General features: G+C 44.6%; 1 protein-coding gene across 1 annotated transcript; it reads left to right on the top strand.

Moving 5' to 3' along the window:
- Nucleotides 1–322: 322 nt before the first annotated feature.
- On the top strand, nucleotides 323–19,316 carry TMEM272 (transmembrane protein 272; the record flags this gene model as incomplete). The annotated part of the gene is made up of 4 exons (XM_082062386.1): nucleotides 323–380; nucleotides 7,481–7,540; nucleotides 14,275–14,357; nucleotides 18,954–19,316. 4 exons carry the CDS (start codon nucleotides 323–325, stop codon nucleotides 19,314–19,316), a joined length of 564 nt encoding a protein of 187 aa, XP_081918512.1.
- Between the last annotated feature and the right edge of the window lie 3,147 nt (nucleotides 19,317–22,463).

The raw sequence follows: 22,463 nt of genomic DNA, 5'->3' as shown, positions 1-22,463 counted from the left end.
TGCCCCAACTACAATCAAAGTCAAGATAGATCCTTTTCCAGGAAGACAGGATTAATACTTCTCCCCCAGCCTTCCTGTGACCCCAAAGCTTTGGAATCACCATCAGAAAAGCCCAAAGCTGCTGGATGACATGCCTAACTCCAGGTATGCCACACTGACAGCTGCTGTCCTTATTTGTGGATGCTTTATGTTTTTTGGGGGATAGTGAAAGCCTGCTGAAGTGTGTGAGTGACTCTGAGCCAAGACATTCATCAGTTAAAGGCATTTTTCCTAACGATATTCACTTCTGTATCCCTACAGAGACCTCAAAAGGTGCTTCACAATGACAGCTGGCCTGGAGAAAGCCTGCCACCGGTGCATATCTAAAATTGCCAGCAATGGTAAGGCACTTCTGGTAGTAAATGCCTTTTGTACTTAATTTGTACAGCCCCACAGCTAAGCTAGGTATATAAAGAATTATTTCCTAGGTCATTTTGAACACTGATGGAGCACACAATAGTAACTGTATCCTGACAGCACCTGTGGGCTGGAGTATCTGGATCATAGCAGACAACTGTAAAATTTCAAATACTAACACAACCAAGTACCTAAACAGGGGCTGCAGCAGACAGCCTGAGCAATACAGTGTGTTTGTCTCCTGTTTTCTGCACATGATGCATAGTCCAGCAGAAATACCTGCAGGAAAAACCACCTGGCAAGCAGCTGCACAACCAACCTGGAAACCTGCAATTCCTGCAGAGCGAAAGTGCTGCCAGTCCATGAGCTGACATGGGAACATGAGGTTGGGGACAGAGTATGGTCAGGAATAGCTCCCCTTCCACCCAGAGCCATTTGGCGCAGGGTCTTCTTCCCTCCGCTTGCCCGGCCCATGGCACACTGGCCATCGCGGGTGCAGGTAGCCCTCATAAGCGGCCACATGTTGTGGGTAGGAAGCATCAGTGATCTGAACGGAGGTCTTTGCATGACAGGCTGGGCTCACTCAGGCTTTAGAGCTGCTGTTTTGTCCAGCCCAGGGTGGAGGATGAGGAGGGGTGTACGGAGCCAAGGGCTCCCAGGCTGAGTGAGCAGGTGGGTTCTCGCTCTCCGAGGAGCAATGCAGCAGAAAGCTGACCCGGGCTGGGGACCGTGCAGGCTGCATGGAGAGGCACAGAAGTAACACGCTTCAGGGGTGGGTTTTTGTAAGACTAGGGAAGAAATGTTGTTGGCAGGAGGTTAAAATCCAAGGTTTTTAAAGCAGTTTACGCCCACTGACTACATGTCCTTTTCACTTTGAGTTGCAAGTGGCTTTTGCTTTCATTTCTAGGCAGTAGCAATTTCTAATTCCACTCAAACATGAGAAGAAAACGCTTCGACCACTCACCATAACTGACACTTCACCCACACTAATTGCTGCATTTGCCAGTCCACGGCTGTTGCCTTAGGAATTTATATTCCTGCTTTTGGCTTCACTTTAAAGGCTTTCAAAGTCCAGAATGAACTTTTATTAATGATTAAGCCCCTTAACTCCTTGCTGCCTTACAGCCCTTCAGAGGAAACCAAGCCAGGGGGACAGACAGCCCTGGCCTGGGTTCAAACCAGGCCCACCTGCAGGAACCTGGCATGGGTAGGGAAGGACATTTTCTGGCCTACTTGTTCATGTTCAGCCTTTCCCCAGAGGACAGGAGGGCTGGGGAGTGACAAACATCGAGGGGTGCAGAGCATGTGGTGCTCTCATTACACCCCATGCCAGCCCCCAGGAGCGGGACTGGGTTGGTGTGGGCTCCCTCACACCCCACAGAAAGGACACGCAAGGTGGATCTGGGCCTGCTGGTGAATATCATAATAAAAGAAGGCAAAAGCAGTATTTTCTCTCGTTTTTCCTCCTACCAGTTACAAGAAAACGTCACTGTTCCCTACTAGTATTAAATGGCCACTGGGATTTTAATGACAACAGAGAAAATAAATTATCTTTCTGATTTTTTTTTGAAAGAACAGGGTTAGTTCTCTGATCTCATCTATACTCTCCTACACCAGGAGCTTCCTCTCAGGTATCCACAAAGTTACACATGAATAAGTCAACTCAGAAATACTGTTTCAGGAAACACATTATCTTTAGGTTTTCATTACATTTAAGTTCAAAATCAGCTCAGCTTTAGCTATGGATCAGCTAGTACATCCAAAATTGATTTTCTGTTCATTTAAATGCAAACCCTCCTGAAGTGCAGTGACAATTTCACTTTTTCTCATCACCCTATGTATATTTTTCAAAGAGCATTTCAGCAGAGCCCCACATTTGTACCTTTAATTAACTGACCAAAATAAACCAAAGGCTAATCCACTACCCTTGGTCTACTGCAAAGCAAACTGGTGGCTCTTCATGTAATGCCCAAATCAAATCTTGTTTAAGAAGTAGGTCTGGAAATTAATTACAAGGGGCCAAATCCAGAACCTAGACCATGGCATAATTGTAGTTCAGTAGCTAGAGGCATGTCATAACACTCAGACAAGGCACTCTGCAATATTGCCTAACCCCCAAAGTACCTGCCTCTATATCTACATCTCTATCTACATCTGCATCTACATCTACATCCTCCCCATCCTGATGGTATTCAGATTACAGGCACCTTCTTATTCTACACTGGGTATATTTTTATCTGATAAAAGCAGCATTGCTCATGTCAGTGCCGGAATCTGGAACTTAAATTTTAGATGTTGCAATGCTGGCATAGCTTATCTGGGTACCAAAGTGCTTTTTCATGGTGACACAAACTCGTCTAAGTGATGCCACGCAGCAAACAGCTGGTGGCCCTGAGCTTGGATTTGGTCTGCAAGTCAGTTTTATCACACTTTGCCTGCCTCCTGTGGTGGCTTTGCACTGGGACTGGAGACCTCTGTGGGAATGGCTGTTTCTCACACTAAGCCACCCAGCTGCTGAGTATCTAGTCTGAACTGAATCACCCCAGGGGTGGAATTCCTGCCATTCGTTCCAAGAGACTATTCCATCAATATATCTCCTTGCCATGGCACTTAGCCTCATGGGCAGAGCAATCTTTCTTTCTACTCAAGTTCACTGCATGTCTTTAGCTTCATAGCTCTTTGGATCACTCACAAGTCCTTTTTTGAATGCCCAAACCTTGTTGTTATTTTCTCTCATTTGACCGTTGGCTGGCCAAGCTGAACAGATTTAATTCCTTTCCTTCAAAGTTAGTTCATTCATGACTTTTCTGCATATCCTGTCTGATGTGGCAACATCTTTCTGTCACTCAAAAGCCCAGAAAGACATGCAGTATCCACAGCTACTAAAGCCATGGGCAGACTCGTCCCTGGTCTGTAAAACATATGAGCTTGCTGGAGCTGGTTCCCCAGAGAGACCCACTGAGACTTGCTCTGCCCCCGCAGCACCCACACACACTGCATAGTTTCTTCTCACCAAGTCCCTATCAATACTGCAGGGAATGCCTGAAGGTGTTGTGAGGAAAGAAAACATGGATGAAAATATCCACTACCGTTCTGCAGCCCAGCCTGTTGCACTGCCAGTGTCCACGCTGCTGTACGGCACACCCCGACACTGCTTGCCAAGGTAGTGCACTACCACCTGCATCTGCCTCAGGGCATGATCAGTCCCAGGGCAGGGCCAACTGACCCGAATTTGCTCACATCCACACTACTGAGAGTCAGCCCCCTCAGAGCAGTGCTCCCACAGGGCAGTCACAGGGAGTACTGTGAGTCTCCACCCACACTTTTGCTCCTCAGGCTTGTCTTTGCAGATTAATCCTGGGGCAACAGCAGAATCTGTTTGGAAGCTGGTAGCATCTTTTTTTTTATCAGGAACTTGACAGCCTATAGAACAAACAGCATTTGGGAGTGAGGGTAGTGTATACAACACTTCATTTATTATCAGAGAGCTTGTCACACACTCTACTGAGTATGTTGCACTACAGCCGTATTAGTAGACTACCTAAGAAGAGTGGGTAAGTTGAGATTTATACTCATAAATCACTTCTGGAAATCCCATGAGGACTCACCCGAAGAGAAAGAAACTTTTCTCTATCTTCAAAGTAAACAGGGACAGCCTGAACTGATCTGAAACTTCCAAGTGCTGGTAAAAATCATGGCAGCAAAATAAAGTGTGAGGAGTTTACAAATGAATTGGTATCATATCCAATATTGCCTCCAGATCTGTCCCACATGTCAGAGGACAACTCACCTGCTGTGTGCCCTGAGGCCAGGACAGGGACCAAAGGAGCAACAGAGGGAGCGCAGGAGAGCTGCAGTGCAGGGGCACGGCTGTGGGAGATGTAATGGCTCAGGCAAAGGATAGCAGAGAGACCACGACGTACAGCCATAATATAAATGGTGATTTCAAGTTTGTTTAGTTCTGTGGGGAGACCATGGCAGAAGTAACTCAGCTAAATAGCGGATTTACATTAGCTGACTGTCCTGCTGGGCAGGAGACACAAAATCTGCACCCCCGATCTGATTTTTGTGCCCACGGATTTCAAGGAATGTGAAAGATATACAGCCACTTACTCTCCTCTTCTTCTGTTGTGATCCCAGACACAAGCTTTTCCCTTCACCCTTTTCGCAGCACGTTAGGACTCACTCACTTATGCCTCCCAATGTAGGACTTCACCAGTGCCCCACCACACACTGCCCCAGCGGTACAGAGCAGGGGGCTCTCCTGCCTGGTGCCCTGACATCAGCTTTGCTGAGCAATGTCCTTCTGAGTCATGCCCAGTTGTATTTTTAGAGACTATCAACCCTTTCTTGCTGCTTTTTCTAGGAATGGGTCCAGGAGCTTTTCTGACGAGCCTATGAGGTGATATCACTGACTCAAAAATACCACAAGCCCCACATGTGAAACTGCACAGAGAGCAGCGGACTCTCTGCAGAGCAGTGCTACCCTGCGGCAAATACCATTTTCTTGAGTAATTTGTCTTTGGACCAGAATGGGGCAGCACAACCCAGACAAATCCAGGAAGAGGTTGTGTGTGTCCCCAACCAAGCAGCATTTCTGTGAAATCCCCACATGTTTCAGGGAAAACAGTCTTTAGTGCTGCTAGTGGCATTGAGAGCAGCTGCAGAACTCTGCCAGTTGTGTAGTCAATTGTTGAGAGTCTCACTTTGTTAAACATGGACCTGGAAGCCTTCCCAGACTGTGCATCTGCCCCTCCAATTCGAGACCTAAGAGGTTGTAGCTGAATGGGGAGATAATGAGTAAATACATTCCCAGCGACTGCTTTGGGAGGGGAATTAATGAACCATAATCTTCTTCTCTCGAGCTGCGAGTGGTCCCTACCTCCCATTTCTCCTGTCCAAAACCAAGCCGTTGGGTAGATGCTAGACACAAGCAAACAGACACCTGTGTGCCAGATACACAGCCCCACGTGTTCATGGTCCCCCCTGAGACTTTTACAGAGCTTACCACAGTGTCCCTCCCCAGGGTCAGACAGACCATGTGCTGCATAATAAAGAAATGACATCGTCCTACCAGGCTGCTTGCGGGTGCAGCAGGGGCAGAAAAAGGAGGTGGCTCTGAAAGCACAGGCAGAGAGGTGACGCTGCTCTGAGAGCCACAATGACAGGACTTCTGGCAACACCAGGCAGTCCATGTAACTGCTATAGACCTGAACTGCACTAATTTGGATACCAGATAAATGAGTTGCCCAGGCTGTGGGCACTATTTGCAGGTGATACTCACGGGTGTGTTGGGAGCCCAGGTCAGCTACAAAACCACTGCTTCCGAGTATGAAAATAATAGTCTAGATAATGAAACAGCAAGAGGACTTAGCATGAAATGTGACATGTGGTGAAAAGGGAGGCTCTAGGCTGAGTTGTTCTAATGAGAGGCTGTCAGCATTTGAAAGAGCTTAGTCAAGTGTAGGACACTATTCAAGCAGGGGAAGAATTTCTGTACTGTGCAGCATTCAAGAGACAGGAGAGCCTGAGCAAAAGTGTGTGTGTGAGAGAGACAGGCCAACGGGGAGAGGAGGAGGGGATGGCATAAAGGAACACAAGAGCTTTCTTCAGCTCAAAATATCTTCAGTCTCTACCAATTCATAGAGATAACAAACATGCTGCTTCTGAGAAAGAAAGATGTCTCCCAAGCACTGAAGTGTCAGATCCTCGTTCTCTGCTGAGAAAACACGAGCAGCATGTGGGGGATGGTGTGTTCCCACGAAAAGTGTCTGCGAGTCAGAAAGCCTGGTAGATCTGCCCTGAATTTTTATGCTTCTCCTGTGTCCTCTGTCTCAGCTTCTCCTGTAAAATGGAGGCAGCGATGTTTCCTTACCCTGAGGGTGATGCTTTGGTGGTGCTGCAGATTGTCCCAGAGTGGCACTGTACGCAGGGTGCTGGCAGCATCCCCAGTCCCACATGGCGAGGAGGATGCCGGCCACCTTGCACAGGCTGCAAAACAACCCCAAATGCTTGCTCCAAGATTTTTTTCATAAGCCTCCAAAGAGACATCCTACTGCTTTTCTTATCCATGGCCTTCCCCTCTGCAATCTATGCCCACCTCTGCTTATCACCCTTTTGCCTCCTTAAGGCATCGACTTGCAGATTGAGCCATTTGCAGGAGCGGTCTGCAGGGGTGCTCACCACAGAATGTCCTCATTATGCTTTACTCTCATTTTGCAGGGCAGTGTTTCACTTTAATATTGCCAAGTGTTCATGATTAGGCACACAGGTGACAGCTCTTGTAAGACAGGCTGCTCACACTGTTCTTGACACTGTTGTTTCTCACTTTCTGCCAAGGTAAGCATTCATCCCCTGCAGCACCAGGCTGTGCTGGGAAAATATCAGGGCTCAGATACACCTGTGGCCCTCTGGGGAGTAACTAAGTACCTCAGGTCTGCTCATCCGTGGGAAGAGCCCGTGTGCATCCCCAAGAGCATCCTTCCATGCAGATTAAGCTGATCCCACTCCTTGCAGTGAGGCTACTGCATTTGTGTTCATGAGCTGAGCTGGACTGGGGAGTTAGACCAGCCAGAAACTATTCACATCTGCAATAAAGACAGTTTATTTATCTATCAATGAAAACTGAGTGGAATGGCATTAGAGCTGCTATTTGCTTAGCAAACAGACACGGCTCATCAGTTGCCATGGTTTAGCTGATGGAAAGCTACTCATTACTGTGCAGTCACCTGGTGGCCTCTCTGAAGCTGATGTTGTGGCTCAGTCCTTACCCTTGCAATAAGACAGATGTTGTAGCAAAAAAAAGCAGTTTGTGTCTCTCATTGCTCTTCCACTGATACAAGGGCTAACAACGCAGAGTTAAAAAATTGAGGCCTGAGCTCTGGGAGAACGATAAACACTTGTTGGTCTCATCATCTCAAATGCTGCACCACAAATGTGATATTCCCACCCCACTGAGTGCACTGCATTTCTTGCTGCACAGCTTTATGGAAAAAGAGCACTTGCAAAGCATTGGAGAGAACTTCTGCTCTTTAATGAACTTCAACCAGCCCCAGTAACACTGTCTTTCTTTTCTTTTTCACAGCATGCTTTATATTTGGGCTCCTCACTTTCCTTGCCTTACCACTGTCCATGACTTTTACAGGTAAGCTGACTACTAAAGCAATTTTAAAAGAGGAGCTTCCTGGCACTGTGTGGCAGGTTAACACATCTGGTGGGAGAAAAGAGTTGGAAAACATAAAGTTTCCAACTGTTAAACATGTATGTTGGTATTTTAGTTTCAGACAGAATCCCAGCCCACGCCGCAAGGTGGGGAGGAAGCAGTGCTTCAATTCTGACCCTGTTTGTCTTAAATACCTCTCTGGCATGTCTCGCCTCAACATGGGAGGAGTCAGGGAACTTGGAGACTTTACCAATACCTTTTTGTAGCTCACAAGGTTTGGGTTTCTTTAAATTTAACCATAATCCTGAAATTTCTAGTTGTGCATTGCTTATTTTGAGTGCACTTCTCATTATTTCTTTCTACCATGGAGCTGTGAGCTTGTTCTGAGCCTCAGATGTATTTTAACTCACTTTTTTACCGATGTATTTACTTCAGCTCAGTTGGTGCTTAGGCTACCAGCACCTGGCAAAGAGCTGTGGGTGTTTTGGCTCCGTCTGTGGGAAGAAGCTCAGAATCTGACACATGAGAATATTTCATTAATCAGGATCCCTCTGTATTAACTGCACTGCAAAAGTCTTAGAAGTCTAGGACTTGAGGGGAAGAAGAGATGATCTAGGCTGCTATTTCTCCAGCTTTTTGAAAGTGAGACCTGCTTTTTGGCTGATCTGTTTCTATAATACCCCCCAAAGGCTGGATTTGCGAGTAGCATTTCAAGATCAAATATTAGGAAAGGAAAGAAAGGAAAGGAAAGGAAAGGAAAGGAAAGGAAAGGAAAGGAAAGGAAAGGAAAGGAAAGGAAAGGAAAGGAAAGGAAAGGAAAGGAAAGGAAAGGAAAGGAAAGGAAAGGTAAATTCTTTAAGCTGCAGAATTTTATACATTTTTAAACTCCATAAGGCTCTGTTCTTTATTAAGCATCATCTTTTTCCTTTCCATTAACATAGATTTTGTTGTTGTTTTAAAAAAACTGAGCATTTTCTAACATTTCATCGCTCCCTTTGGGCCTTTCACATCCTCCCAGGGGTTGCAAGCACCATGTGAGAAATACTGGTAGAGACACTTGCCCACCTCTGCTTGCAGACAGGCTCACGGCATCCCTGACAGATGTCTGACTTGCCCTTGCTCAAGGAAATTCCACCGCTTCCCAAGGAGCCTATTTCAGCATTTTATTGCTCTCACAGACAAAATATTTTTTCCCCATATCCAACCTAAATCTTCCCTGTGGCAAATTAAACAGATTACAGCCTCTCCTACACGCCATGGTCACAAAGACAGATTGGTGACCATCCTACTCAGGAGAACCTTTGAACTGTTTGAAGGCTGCTAGTATAACCCCATTCCATCTTCTTTTTTTTTTTTTTTTTTTTTTCCCAGAGATCTCAAAAACCTACTTCTTTCCACCTGCCCTCATGTGTCACTGTTTCCATAGCTTTTTCTTTTGCATTTTGCCTCCTCCTCCATTGGCCTCTGGCCAATGTAACTACTTTTAAAATTTTCTTTCCCCTCTAAAAAAAAAAAAAACAAAACCTGATTTTTATTTACATTGAATTTTTCTCGTCTATACACTGTTCAGCTTTATTGGCTGTCATTTCAGGTGTCTTTTTTCAGTGTATCCAGATCACTTTGAATTTTAAGTCTTGTCCTCAAGAGGCCTTACAATCATTCCAGATGGGTGTCCTTCAGAAGTTATCCACCTTCTGCCTCATCCTTCATGAAAGACAGTGCAAAGGAACTGTACATGCAGATGCTGTGGGCAAGATGCAGCCCACCTAGATTTGGACTGTACACATCTGTAACCAAGCTAAGTGCCATGCGTTGCCTTTGCAGGCAGTTTAGAGAAATGGGCATTTCTGGCAGTGAAAGTCCCATACCCTCATTTAGGTGTCTGCATTGAGATGAGACGGCTTCTAAGGGAGTGGGGACATCCAGCCTATTGGCATCTATAATTGGCTAAACCCACAAAAAGAGTGTTCAGCTAAAGGTTGGTGCTGCTTCCTTCATCTGGGGCCTTCCGAGTACTAGTGGTGACTGTGGTAGGATTCTGATTAGGACATCCTAATTAGGAATTAGGGAGTTCAAACGAGGGATTAAGGAGCAATTAGGAAGCAGGGAGATGGACTGAACTGTTACATCTCAACACTTAGGCTCTTATGCTTATCCATCACTTCAAATTGCTATTGATCCCATAAGAGGATTTCAGCTTTAGCTTTTCCCCAGGCTGACTATGCCTGAGCTATAGAACAAGGGTGGGAAGGCATAATTCAAAGTGTGGTGCAGCCTGCGTGCATATTGACAGCCAGCCTTCTGGAAATGAATCCAGGGCTGGAATCTGACTTCTGAGAAACATCATTTCCTAGGAATATTTCATAATATCTTTAAGGTCAGTGAGAAGTGGAAAGTGTATGGTAAGATATTAGCCTGGAGCTCTGGGTATCTCCTGCATCAGATAAAGAGTCCTTTTTTTTCAACTTACTGAAATTAAGAGATAATGTCACTGTAATATAGCATTGTCAGAGGATATTGGTTTCCTGCAGCTACACATCTGCAAAGACATTTTTAGGAAAATGAAATGTCAAGGAAAATGCAGATATTTATTTTCCAAGCAAAAGCCTCTGATTTTCTGATAACATTAGGTTACCACGATCTCGGAGAATAACTTGCTGATGTGCCTCCAGTCATTTTAGCTCTTTCTTTCTGCAGAGGAAAACTGTGAGATATTTTCAAATGTAAACAAATAAGTTACAATATTTGTTAACACTCAGAGATGACTAACTGGTAGCCCCAGTAATAATTACACGCTAACATTATACACTTTTTAAATTTGGTAGTACTGCAAATCACAGTATAAGATGCATGAAGAGGACTCAAAAATTTTTCCAAGCTCTAGACTTTGACATCATTTCAGTCACAGATTGTTTAGCAGCTTTCTAACTTTTACTGGTAGAGATTAATTTATTTTTTTTTCCCTCAGCTAAACATTCCAAAAGTAAAGAGATCTATGGAAGGACCTCATAGAGCTTTTTGAGAATATTTTTCAGTTTCCAGGACAGTGAAGGATTGCTTCCAATAACACATTCTTGCAAGTTGTCCAGACTACCTTTATACACAGTGTTCCCCAGGGGTAGCTAAATAACACTTGAAAGCTGATGACATCATTTTCTCATCAGGCAGTCTAAATTTTCCTCTGTTCAAATTTAACTCAGTACTACTCCTCATGCTCATATCTACATCAAATAACTCCTCAACTCTCCAAATAACTCTCTGAAGTCTATTCTCGTATTCTGCACCTTTACACAGGACCCAGTCTTGTTCTTTAATGGTTGTTGTTAACATTATCTTTCCTTGCATTTCAGTCCTTCAGCCACTCACTGTCTCTGTGAGTTACCTCTGACTTGCTGATATGCTTTCTGATAAAATGGTAGCGAGAAGGAATTACTTTATGATGACTACTCGACAGCACCTTGATCCTAGCGCAAAGCCCACTGTCCAGGGCCTGACTGAGCCCTGCGCTAAGTGATGGCAGCTGCAGTCATCCACTAGGAACAGCAGAAAATGCTCTGGCACTTTTTGTCCTCTGCCTCCTGTTAGAAGAGAAGTGAGGAGCAGGCACCAGATGCCAGAGTAGCCTTGCTATACAGCAGCCCTCCTTTACTATGGGATGCACTTCAGCCATTTTCAGCTGCCTAAGAAGACCAAAGTAGCTAAAACCAGGGAAATGCTGTATTTTCTTTCCTTCATCCTGACCCCTCATCTCATGGATAATTGTGAGTCATGAGGACACTTGGTTAGTAGTGATCCATTGTGGGCCATCCCACAACGCTGCCCAAACCGGTGTCCTTAGAGAAGCTCATATCTTGGTTGCTCTTTCCACTTGTCTGGACTTTGTGTCCTGGATCCCACTGCAGTGTTGTTCCGTGGTAGCCAAGAGGTAAAATATGCAAACACTTCTGCTTCTCCAAGCTTCCTCTCTCTTTTTTTTCCTTGGACAAAAAGCTGTTGGATATCCCTGCTATGTTTGATTATAATAGAATCATTTTAGTTAGAAGAGGCCCTCAGGATCATCAAGTCCAACCATAACCTAACTCTAGCACTAAACCATGTCCCTAAGAACCCCGTCTAAATGCCTTTTAAACACCTCCAGGGATGGTGACTCCACCACTTCCCTGGGCAGCCTGTTCCAATGCCTGACAACCCTTTCCATGAAGAAAGGGTGACCTTGCAAAGGTTGCTGGTTTATTCATTTGGACTCACACGTTGGCCTCTGTAGTGATCAGGTTCAATTGCTTTTGACTCTAAATTGCAGATCGCTCTGTCTTGCAGTGAGCATTGGCCTAGAAGCAGAGCTTTGATCTCTCATGGTCGATGTATCCCATCATTAACAGTCAAAGGAAAACATATCTGGTGCTCATGGGAGAGAAGGACTAGCACTGATGCTCTCCTACCAGTTTTCATGTTCCCAAATAAATCAGGCATGAGCTGTGTGTGAATTGATTGGTCCATGATGTGTGTTCCTAGATTTTACTGTAATGAATATCAGTCCCCATCTGTCAACAGGAGGTCCATATTTCCTATTCATCTATAGTGTTGTATTTTTAAAGTTACTACAGTATTGCCTCTTTTTACCTCCTCTTTTGCTGTCATATCTGCCTGCACTATTCTCACAAAACCTACAGAGTACCACTGCCTGTCATTCAAACCTTCCCCAAGACTGACTCCTGTCATGTTATATATATGAAAGGACTCCATAGTAGATTTGTCTGGGAAACAGAATCATGACTCCATTAAAAAAAAAAAAAAATTGCATGTGTTCTTGATATTTTTTTTTGCCTCAAATCAAAATCTCAGTAACACACTGGAAATAGCACTTGCCTAGGTTCCTAAACTGAAATATATTCCCTGAGATCCCTGGCCAGCTGCTTTTGTGGCAGGCTGTTACAGGGCCAAGGACTCCAGAAACCCTGGCAGCTGCTTTCTGAAAATTATATAATTCATTATGATTTCCCTGCTGCTGACCCCTGTGAAGTTGGGAGTCTGAGCAGGTCTTGGTGCTACATAGTGGCAAAATGGACAAAAACCAGCAGGCTTGCAACAGTGGACAAAAAGGGAGAGAGTCCAAATCCATCCATGTCCAGCCCTTTTCAATTATGAGAAGGCTGGTAATAAATACTTAGTGTAGAATAGTCCACTGGACTCCACAGCCCTTACACGCAGATTACAAAACATTGCCCAGCACCCTACGACTAACATAAGATCTATAGCAAGCAACCACAATCCAAAACAACTGTATTATGCCATGCTAAGAGTGTAGGAGAGATTCTGGACATCAGCGATGTTCTGGACCAGCAGTAGCAGTGGATTTGGTGGGTACATTGACAAGATGGAGAGGATTACAGCTACAGAAGACAAAACTACCCCACTGGTACTTCCTTCCTGATCTCAAACCCCTGTTCAGTTTAGTTCTGAACATGGTGGCAAGATGTTCCACCTGAGAGATGTTTGGTACTAAGACCAGCACATTGCTTTCAGTATCCTGCCTCTGGATAACCCCAGTTGTTCAGAGAAAAGTCAAAAGTTCTCCGTGAAAATGACTTATACACCAAGAAGAAAACAGAAAAACCTTTCTGGGCTCTGCAACTGATCAGCACATATCCTTAAACACGATATCAACAACAATAAAATGATAGTATAATGAGCAGTTTAAAATTGACTAAAGGTGCCATTGGGTAGGAGACTTGAGCAGCGGATTAATCTCTGCTAACTTTAGATATCTTCAGCTGACTGTCTGGATTCCATGTATAGCAACGGAGAGAAAGAAGCACTTTCAGGGTCCAACTCATCTGACCTATTTTAAATGCCTATCTTAGGATGAGGGGAATTGAACTTTACAAGTGTCTATTCCTCCCTATTGACTATAAAGACAGTCTAGGAAACTAGTTCAGCTATGGATGCCTGCATTGCAGACATCTATATTTGGACAGATGAGTCTCACTGCCACAGACCTGTATCACAAGCTTCAGTGTCTACTGCCAGCAACATCTTTATACTGCCATACACTCCCTTCCCCAAAACGTACTCAGCTTTCTCTTTCTAACAGCACATTTGAGGGTTGCCAGGATCCCTGGCTCCATAACAACCAATGCTTTTAGCCTCCAGCAACCCAAACAGCCTGGAAGCTTGAGATTCTGTGGGTCCGATATTCAGCTGCTTGGGAAGATAAACTGGTTCCAGGCGCTCCCACGGGTGCTGGCTCCCAAAGCTTTGAAGCATCTGACTAAGGAACATGCCACACTCACAGATGCCAATGAGCAGAAAAGGCCTGAGAGAAGCTTACCAGAATTCCTTCTTTTCACAAACTCAATGAATTTTCTGTTGCTGATGAAAATGCCCTGTCCAGCTCAGTCAATCATTTGTTTAACAAAGATGCAGTGGCTGACGCTAGTGACCTGTGTATGTGTACAGATCAGTAATGTCAGAGCAACAATAATGCTGTTGTTACCTTTGCTCTCTCCCTTCTCTTGCCTTTTGATTCTTCATGGCCCCCACTCCTGTAGTGGGAGATGCAAACCCCCTTTAATTCAGCCCCCATTTCAGTAGATGCTGGGTACAACTCTTGGGTCTAAGCACTACACTTAACACTACAGCATCTTGAGCTTTCACTGTACAGCTTGTTGCACTATTTGATCACTTGAGATAACAAACATTTAATTTTTGCTGTTCAGGAATGAAGTTTTTGGAAGATTGCCCAGTTCAGCCACTAATTCCATTATATCTGTTGGTGGGTGGCGTGATTGGCAGCTTAAAGGTAATGTGCTTTCTATGTGTGAAAAGTATTTTGTGTGACTAGATTTTGCCTTGCTAGTTAAGACATAATGATGGCTCCAGACATCTATGTGCATGCAGTACTGAAGAGAGCTATCTTGATTGAACTATGCTTGTTCCAGCACCTAAAGCACATGTCAGTCAAGTGAGATGCTAATGAGTTCAGCATTCAGCATTGTCCCACACATTGTGGTGTGACTTTCTCCTACATCACAGCATCTGTGCTACCATCCCTACTGAGGGAAATGACTACATAACATGGATGCCTATGGTAAATGGGCTCCTATTTTCCCAAGCTGTTCTCCAAGCCTGTCAGACCTTTCTCCTTCATTTTCAGACATGTGGCCTGGACAAAAAGTCAAGTTACTCTCCTAGTTTTGGGAATACTATAAAATTACAGGTGTTTGTACATAGCCCTTCACAAGTTCAATTTATTCCCACTCTGGCCTGGCCAGAAGCAATGACTATGCAGCAGTGTGCCTTCCTTCCAGAGTAAATAAGCAGGGCTTATTCATCTAGGCATGGTATTTTCTAGCCACAGCTACCTGTCTTCTAGTGGACTGTGCTCACTTATACCTTTGCTGCTTGACAAGCAGACACACCCCCATAACTGTGTTACACCCTGGTCACTGTAAAGCTATGACTGACTCTTTGTTGACTCTGTGATAAAGGATCACCCCGTTCTGACAGTTCCTTTGCAGACTGTGTTACCTGGCAGCTAGTGGGCATGGAGAGGCTTGTCACAACAGACTGCAGAGCTAGTTCAAGGCTTTTCAGCAGGATTAATCAGAACTGTTTTATGCTGTCCCAACAATGTTCCTGCCAGCAGTAGAGCTGAAGGAAAAGCTTTGGAAAGACACCACTGGGGCATGAAGGGCTAAGAACAGCAAGTGCTGCAGCTGGAAGGGAAGCCTGTACTGGTAGCAGTGTCTGTCCTGCACAGCTAATGGGGACAGCAGCGGCCTGGCACCCAGCTTGCCTTCCCAGGAGCCTGGCATCAGCAGAACATAGCATCACAGAATATTTTGAGTTGGAAGGGACCTTCAAAGGTCACGTAGTCCAACCCCCCTGCAATGAGCAGGGACATCTTCAACTAGATCAGGTTGCTCAGAGCCCCGTCCAGCCCAGCCTTGAAAGTCTCCAGGGATGGGGCATCTACTACTTCTCTGGGCAACCTGGGCCAGTGTTTTACCACCCTCATTGTAAAAGATTTCTTCTTCGTGTCTAACCTGAATCTCCACTCTTTTAGTTTGAGACCATTACCCCCTTGTCCTATCACAACAGGCCCTGCTATGAAGTCTATGCCCATCTTTCTAATAGGCTGCTTTTAAGTACTGAAAGGCCACAATAAGCTCCCCCTGGAGCCTTCTCTTCTCCAGGCTGAACAACCCCAACTCTCTCAGCCTGTCCTCACAGCAGAGCTGTTCCAGCCCTCTGATCATTTTCATGTCCCTCCTCTGGACCCTCTCCAACAGGTGCACGCCTTTCCTGTACTGAGTGCCCCAGAGCTGGATGGAGGACTCCAGGTAGGGTCTCAACAGAGCAGGGTAGAGCAGACAGGGTAGACCCGAGGGGCTCTGGCCCAATGCTTCAGTACAGGCAGCCTGTCCCTTGAAAGAGAACCTGCTCATCTCTGACTTGACAGCACTGTATATTTCAGCCTGCAGACACAGCAGACAGGCACTATCTACATTCCCCTTTGATAATGTTTCTAGACCCTCTTTTTTTGCCAGGATTGAAAGAATGGGGAAGAATATTCCTCTGCAAATCTCTGCATCCCCTGCACTCTTTCACAGTGGTATCCAAAACCTCAATATATCACTGGGATATGAATCATCCACCCCCAAGGACCTTTGGTCAGTAAATAAGTAGATGGAGAAAAAAAGTGCTTAATGCTGTTATAAGGAATTTTTTATGCTATGAGTTCTACTGGCAAATGCTTAGTCATTCGATCACACCAGTAGACTTATCTGTGTAATCAAAGGTTCATTTAATAATAGTTTAGAAAAGATTAGAGCAGAATTGAAAGGACATTTTAATGTTAATGAACTGAAGCCTTAATCAAAAATGTTGGCTCTTTCTTAGCTATTTCTGGTTTAAAGTCAGTTTTTCTCACCCTAAATTAGATGCTAAGTGGGTCAGTTAATATTCCTGCTGACATCAAATAATGGCTTGAATTTGGCTTCAGCTGACAGCAGGACTGTGTATATTGCATTCTGGCAATACAATTTGTCAGAATTTGGTGGGCCTAACTCATAGTGTCATCTCATAGAGATTGATCTGTAGCCAAATTCCACCTGTCTCAACTCTGCCCCCTGTTATGTTCATGAGACTGCACCGACTTCAATAGAAGTGGTACCTAAGCAGTACAATTGCTTGACCTCTGAGAGTTAAAAGGTGAGAGAATGGGTATAGGATGAATTTGAGTGAATGCTGTCCTGTGATGGACATCATCTAATGGCAAGTCATTCTGGCCCAGGTCTGTACAGGTCTGTGAGCTCCTCATCTGCTTCTTTAGCGACTCCGGCCTTATAAAAGGCAATAGTAACTTACTGATGTTCACCAAGGCAACTGAACCATTCTACCGTGTCCAGAGAGGCCTGCTGAATTCAGGTCACGCTGCTTCATAAATGTATGTTCAACAGTTATTGAGAATGTGAGCAACAGCCAGAATTTGCTTCAATCATAGCTTGGCAAGGCAATGTCCATAAAAATTAAATGCACTTTCCATGAGCTGTTTAGATGCAGTTGAGATCCGTAAACCCAAAAGTAGGTTTCTCCCCCTTCCTCAGAACCAATGCTTATTTGCTATTAAACCCCACTCCCATCGCTGAGCTGGTAAAGCCTGAGTACAGGCAGCTGCCTATGTGATGAGCTCACCTCAAAGCTAAGGAGCCGCACAGAGCTTCAGGTCAAGCCACAGATCCCCATGCGGAAACCTCAGACCCACTGGCCAGGTAGGTTTATCCCCCCTGTGTGTCATGAGCCTGTCCAGGGTAACTGTTCACCTGAAAAAAAGAAGATACTCTGCTGGACTGGACAAGCCTATCAATTTGAGTGCTCAGATGGATGTGAGACATCCAGTGGAAACACTATTTTTTTTTGCTTGTGTTGGTGCTGGCACCTTAATCCCTGTTTCTCACAAATTGGTACCAACATCTGTGCTAGGAAAACAGCTGGTTTTGTAAAAAAAAATATTTAATAACTTAAACATAATTGAACAGTTTTGCAGGAAAGAGCAAGAGAATCCTCTTCTCAGGATGTCCTGGATCCTCTTGCTAAGCCTTGCTTCTAGAAAATGGGGCACATAGACTAAAATCTGAACCAGGCAGAACATAAACACAAATGGATTTCCTTTAGCCAGTGTTCTCACCATTAATCACTGACTAATGGAGAAGGAAGATTATAAAATGAGGGGTGCTCTTCTCTCTCATTTCAAGCAGAAACATGAGCACAGAATATAACTTTTGTACAGACAACATGGTTGAGAACCCCTTTTTGGACAGTACAGCCCTCCCTGCAACCTCCCCATCTATGTTTTTTATCTTTCTCTCTGAATTTCACTCCTGGTTGGCCCAGGCAGCTTCCTCCTCAGTTGGTGTCTTAGAGTCGCATTTCAAAGGACACAGCTCCCTGTGGGGAGACTTGCACAAGAAGCTGAGTACCTAAAAAGTGACTGAGGTTTCCACAAGGAGGACAGCTAGGTGGTTGTGTTGCAATATGTAGTGCCTTGAGGACTGGGCCACGTGCTGCAGGTGTAGCAAGTTAACACACAAGTTTTACAATGTTTGGTCCAAATCATTGTTGGGCCCTGTACATACCTCTCCTGTAAATCTACCAAAATTAAGGAAGTCATTTAGAGGACAGGAATCTGAAAGTTTCTCTACACTGCAGCCTACCTACCTACATCCTATTGCCATGACTAAACCAGAAATTTTCTAAATGTTGCTGATGAGTCCTACTGCATTTCCCTGTAAACCAGACCTTCCTAAGCTCACGGTATCATGGTCTTCCACCTATTTCTCTACTGGTTCTGACTAAAGGCAGGAATGGAGCAAACTGAGAAAATGACGCTTAATTGAAGAAAACTTGACAATCATTCCAAGTATCTGAAGCAATTTATTCAGGGTTTAGGTCAAAGTCTAGACCCTTCATAATTTTATTTAAGCTGATTCATCTGTATAGCTGTGGAAAATGGAGTTAGGACAGACAAGTCCACCCACTACAAGGCAGGAACTACTCTACTTAAGTCATTTAGCAGTTACTCTAATCTGTTCTTAAAAGTCTCCAGCATGGGAGCTGTTGCCATCTCCATACACAATCTGTTCTCATGCCTTTCTGTCCTTACAATCGGCATTTTTTTCCCATGTTCGGCCTAAACCTCACTGGTGAATAAAGTGTACGGAAAAAATGCATTATTTGCCAGCAGGACCTGCCTCATTTATGGCTCCTCAGCTGTCCCTTACATGATTTTCCCACACCCAATTTTAATTTGGCCCAAAGGCTGGCAGTGGCCAGAAGGCGTTCAGACTTTCTGCAGCCAATTTACTTATTCCCTTTTCTCTTCCAATGCCTCCAGGTGACTCTCCTGCTGTACGACTCAACCAGGATGCGGCAGCTGCTTTCCAAGTCTGTCGTGATTGATGATGACGATGACGACGAATATCCCTGGAGGCAGAATGCTCACAAGTACTACATCCATCTAACCCTCAGCCTTTTCCTCTTTCTCTGGTTCATTCTTGGGAACTACTGGGTTTTTTCTGTATACCTGCCAAATTTCATCCCGCCTTTCCATCAGCCGCAGGATTACTGTGACAAAACCCTGTACATTTTTGCTGTTGGTGTTCTCATTATCAGCCATACTGTTCTCTTTCTTCTTATCTTTTGTAGCTGCTGCATATATTGTTTTTCCAGGCAAAGATACTCTTCGGAGGAAGACTAATTGCCACATAAATAAAGCCCCAGATGTATGGAAAGAGTGTACAACAAAGAAGAGGCAATAATTCACCCTTGTATACAGCTTTGTTGTACTATATGTATGTATGATAGCAGTCAACTGCAAGAGGAAATTGTAAAATACAGTGCCATCTGGAAATAGCTAAGCTGGAATACAGCATAGGCAATGTAAAATTCCTGCTACAGATGCCAGGGTGCACTCTTGCTAATTCCTACATCCCTGTTTTAACTCTTGGATATTCTATTTGGAGAAAGCTCTCGCAGATGGCAAACTCCTCTAAAACCGGGTCCCCTTATGTCATTTCAGCATAGTACATCTTTGCCTATGAAAGCAGCCATGTTGTCCTCTTCCCTGGAATCTGAACATCTCTGTAGCCTTGCTGAGGTATGTCCCTGTCCCTGCATTACAGATGGGGGACCTGAGAAAAAGGGCTGTATTCAGACCATCCTGCATGGCGCCTGGACTTTGACAGTAACATAGATGCGCACTAGAGAGCTATCCAGGCCACGGCTGGACCAGTCAGTAAAGGAGCCATGATAGCAATATCAGCATGTATAAAAGGCAGTCTGAATATGGCCCCCAGGTCTCTTCTCAGCTTGGATTAGAAAGCATATATCTCCAACTTTGGTGCTAAAACAGATAGTCTGCATATATCCATATATACCAAACACATCCCAAATCAGCAAAGGCAGCTTTGCAAGTCTTTGGCAGAACAAGGAATTGAGCTGCTTGAGTATCAGATCAGTGCTTTAACCAGGGCTTGGCATTCCCCAGCCTCCCCCTCTCCCCTTTTTGCATAGCAGTAGTTAGTCACTACCACACCAACACAAAGATGGTTGTCAAACCATTGTGACCAAGTTCACAGAAAAATTGATGATGTTATGTTGGTATTTTAAACATAAAACATGATAAGAAGACACAGGCAGGGATGCAAGAACTTCATGCAGACGTGTTCACTACAGCGGTTCTCGGGCTGTGGTGTGAGTGTACCTTTGATTTGTTCACCTTGGTGCTGTACATATGAAAATCTATACTTAATGGACAGATGTAAAGAAAACAGCTTTTAAGTCAAGAGCAGTGTCAGCTTTAAAAGCAACAGCATGCACAGAGACAATTGTATTGTGACATGTACTGGAACAAGCCCACGACTAGTTCTGGCAGATTGTTATTTTATGTGTTGATGAATGCAGTGTAAAAGTGCTCTTTCTGCTTGTGCTTTTATGCACTTCTGTTAATATGTTCAAAATGGAGGGGGTCCTCTCTATACAAGCATGAGGGTGGTCTCGTGCACAGGAAGAGGATGTGTGTTTTGGGTATTTTTTCTGTTAAAACCCACACAACTGCAACCTATGTTTTAGAGAAATCTAAAATAATTATGTGATGCCCGTGGAAGGGTGAGATCTGTAAAATAACCTCCACAATATGCCACATCTGAACAAGCTCTGCTCAACCATCCTTTCTTTAGTTCAAGAAGGACAGGGAACTGCTGGAGAGAGTCCAGCGCAGGGCAACAAAGATGAAGAAGGGAGTGGAGCATCTCCCTTATGAGGAAAGGCTGAGGGAGCTGGGGCTCTTTAGTTTGGAGGAGACTGAGCGGTGACCTCATTAATGTTTATAAATATATAAAGGGTGAGTGTCACAAGGATGGAGCCAGGCTCTTCTTGGTGACAATCAATGATATGACAAGGGGTAATGTGTTCAAACTGGAACACAAGAGATTCCACTTAAATATGAGAAGAAACTTCTTCATGGTGAGGGTGCCAGAGCACTGGAACAGGCTGCCCAGGGAGGTTGTGGAGTCTCCTTCTCTGGAGACATTCAAACCCACCTGGACACCTTCCTGTGTAACCTCATCTGGGTGTTCCTGCTCCAGCAGGGGGATTGGACTAGATGATCTTTTGAGGTCACTTCCAATCCCTGACATTCTGTGATTCTGTGATTCCTGGGACTCAGGCTGAACATGGTGTAACATCTGTGGGAGCCACCTGTTTTCAGCCATGAACATTTATCTCAGGGTCTGTTCTATAGATAATTCAGGGTGCATTTCGTTCATAAGGGTTTTAATTCAGGCCCTGGCTTTAATTGTTTATTTTCAGAAAACTAGTCCTTGAAAGAAGTTGGGATAAAGGGTGAAATAATCAGACAAGAGGGCAGCATCAGTGTCGCACTACCCTGCTCTGCAGTGGCCACTCAGAGGTCACAGTCAGGCTGTCCCTGCTCAGAAATCCATGGAATGGGAATTATTATACTAACACTGCCAGCTGATTTAGGCCATGCACGGTGGTATGTAGGGAGATATGACCAATAGAAATCTTTCCTTTTATTCATGGGGCTCAGACTGTGTCTGGGAGAAATCACAGGCTGCACTTTCCCAAGAGCTGCTCCACCCCACACTCTCCGCTGCCTCTCTAAAGGTACTGCACATTTCTGAAACATAACTGCTGCCAATGGTGGAATGCTAGAATTCCTTCTTCCCATCCCAAATACTTTATTGGCTCAGCACTTGGGCTCCTGGATTTCAGTGCTCAGTTCTGAACTGATCTAAGTGATTTTACCTTCAGCAGAGAGCATCTTTAATTCATTAAGATGCCAAAGTGTTTAAGAAATTGCCTATCAGCAGGCATAACTCCTTCCATCACTCAAATGCAACAAAGCAGCTGTTTATCATTACACAGAAACTCTACCTAAAAGCATGGAACAGGCATAAAAAGAGAAAATTATACAGTTGATAATGCAAAAGAAATCTAACAAGAAAGTAGCTACACACTCTCCACCCATAGGACTCAAGTACAAGCTTCCTTGTTCTTGCAAAATGCTGCTAGAATCATTCTTGTTCACAAACAATTAAGGGCTCATACTCCTGATTAAGTCTCAATTGATTCCCAAGTCACTGCACATCCAGCGACCTCGAAGCAAGTGATGATGTGTGCTCTGCTATCTGAGCAAATTTGAGGCGATTTTAGTTCAGCCCAGAGGAGATGTAAGATCAGTCACATTGCCTTCTGTTTTCTGCATGCCTGTGTGAGCACAGTTACAGCAGCTGAGCAGATGTGCAACGATTTATCAAACTTCAGCCACACAATGGTAAGCCTGAGGCCTATGCCTCATTCACAGGAGGCTAAGACTGACTGT

The sequence above is a fragment of the Streptopelia decaocto genome (genome assembly GCF_964273445.1).
Source record: "Streptopelia decaocto genome assembly, chromosome: 1".
Taxonomy (NCBI): domain Eukaryota; kingdom Metazoa; phylum Chordata; class Aves; order Columbiformes; family Columbidae; genus Streptopelia; species Streptopelia decaocto.
Note: the sequence above shows the minus strand (reverse complement) of the source record. Positions and strands in the feature narration are given on the sequence as shown.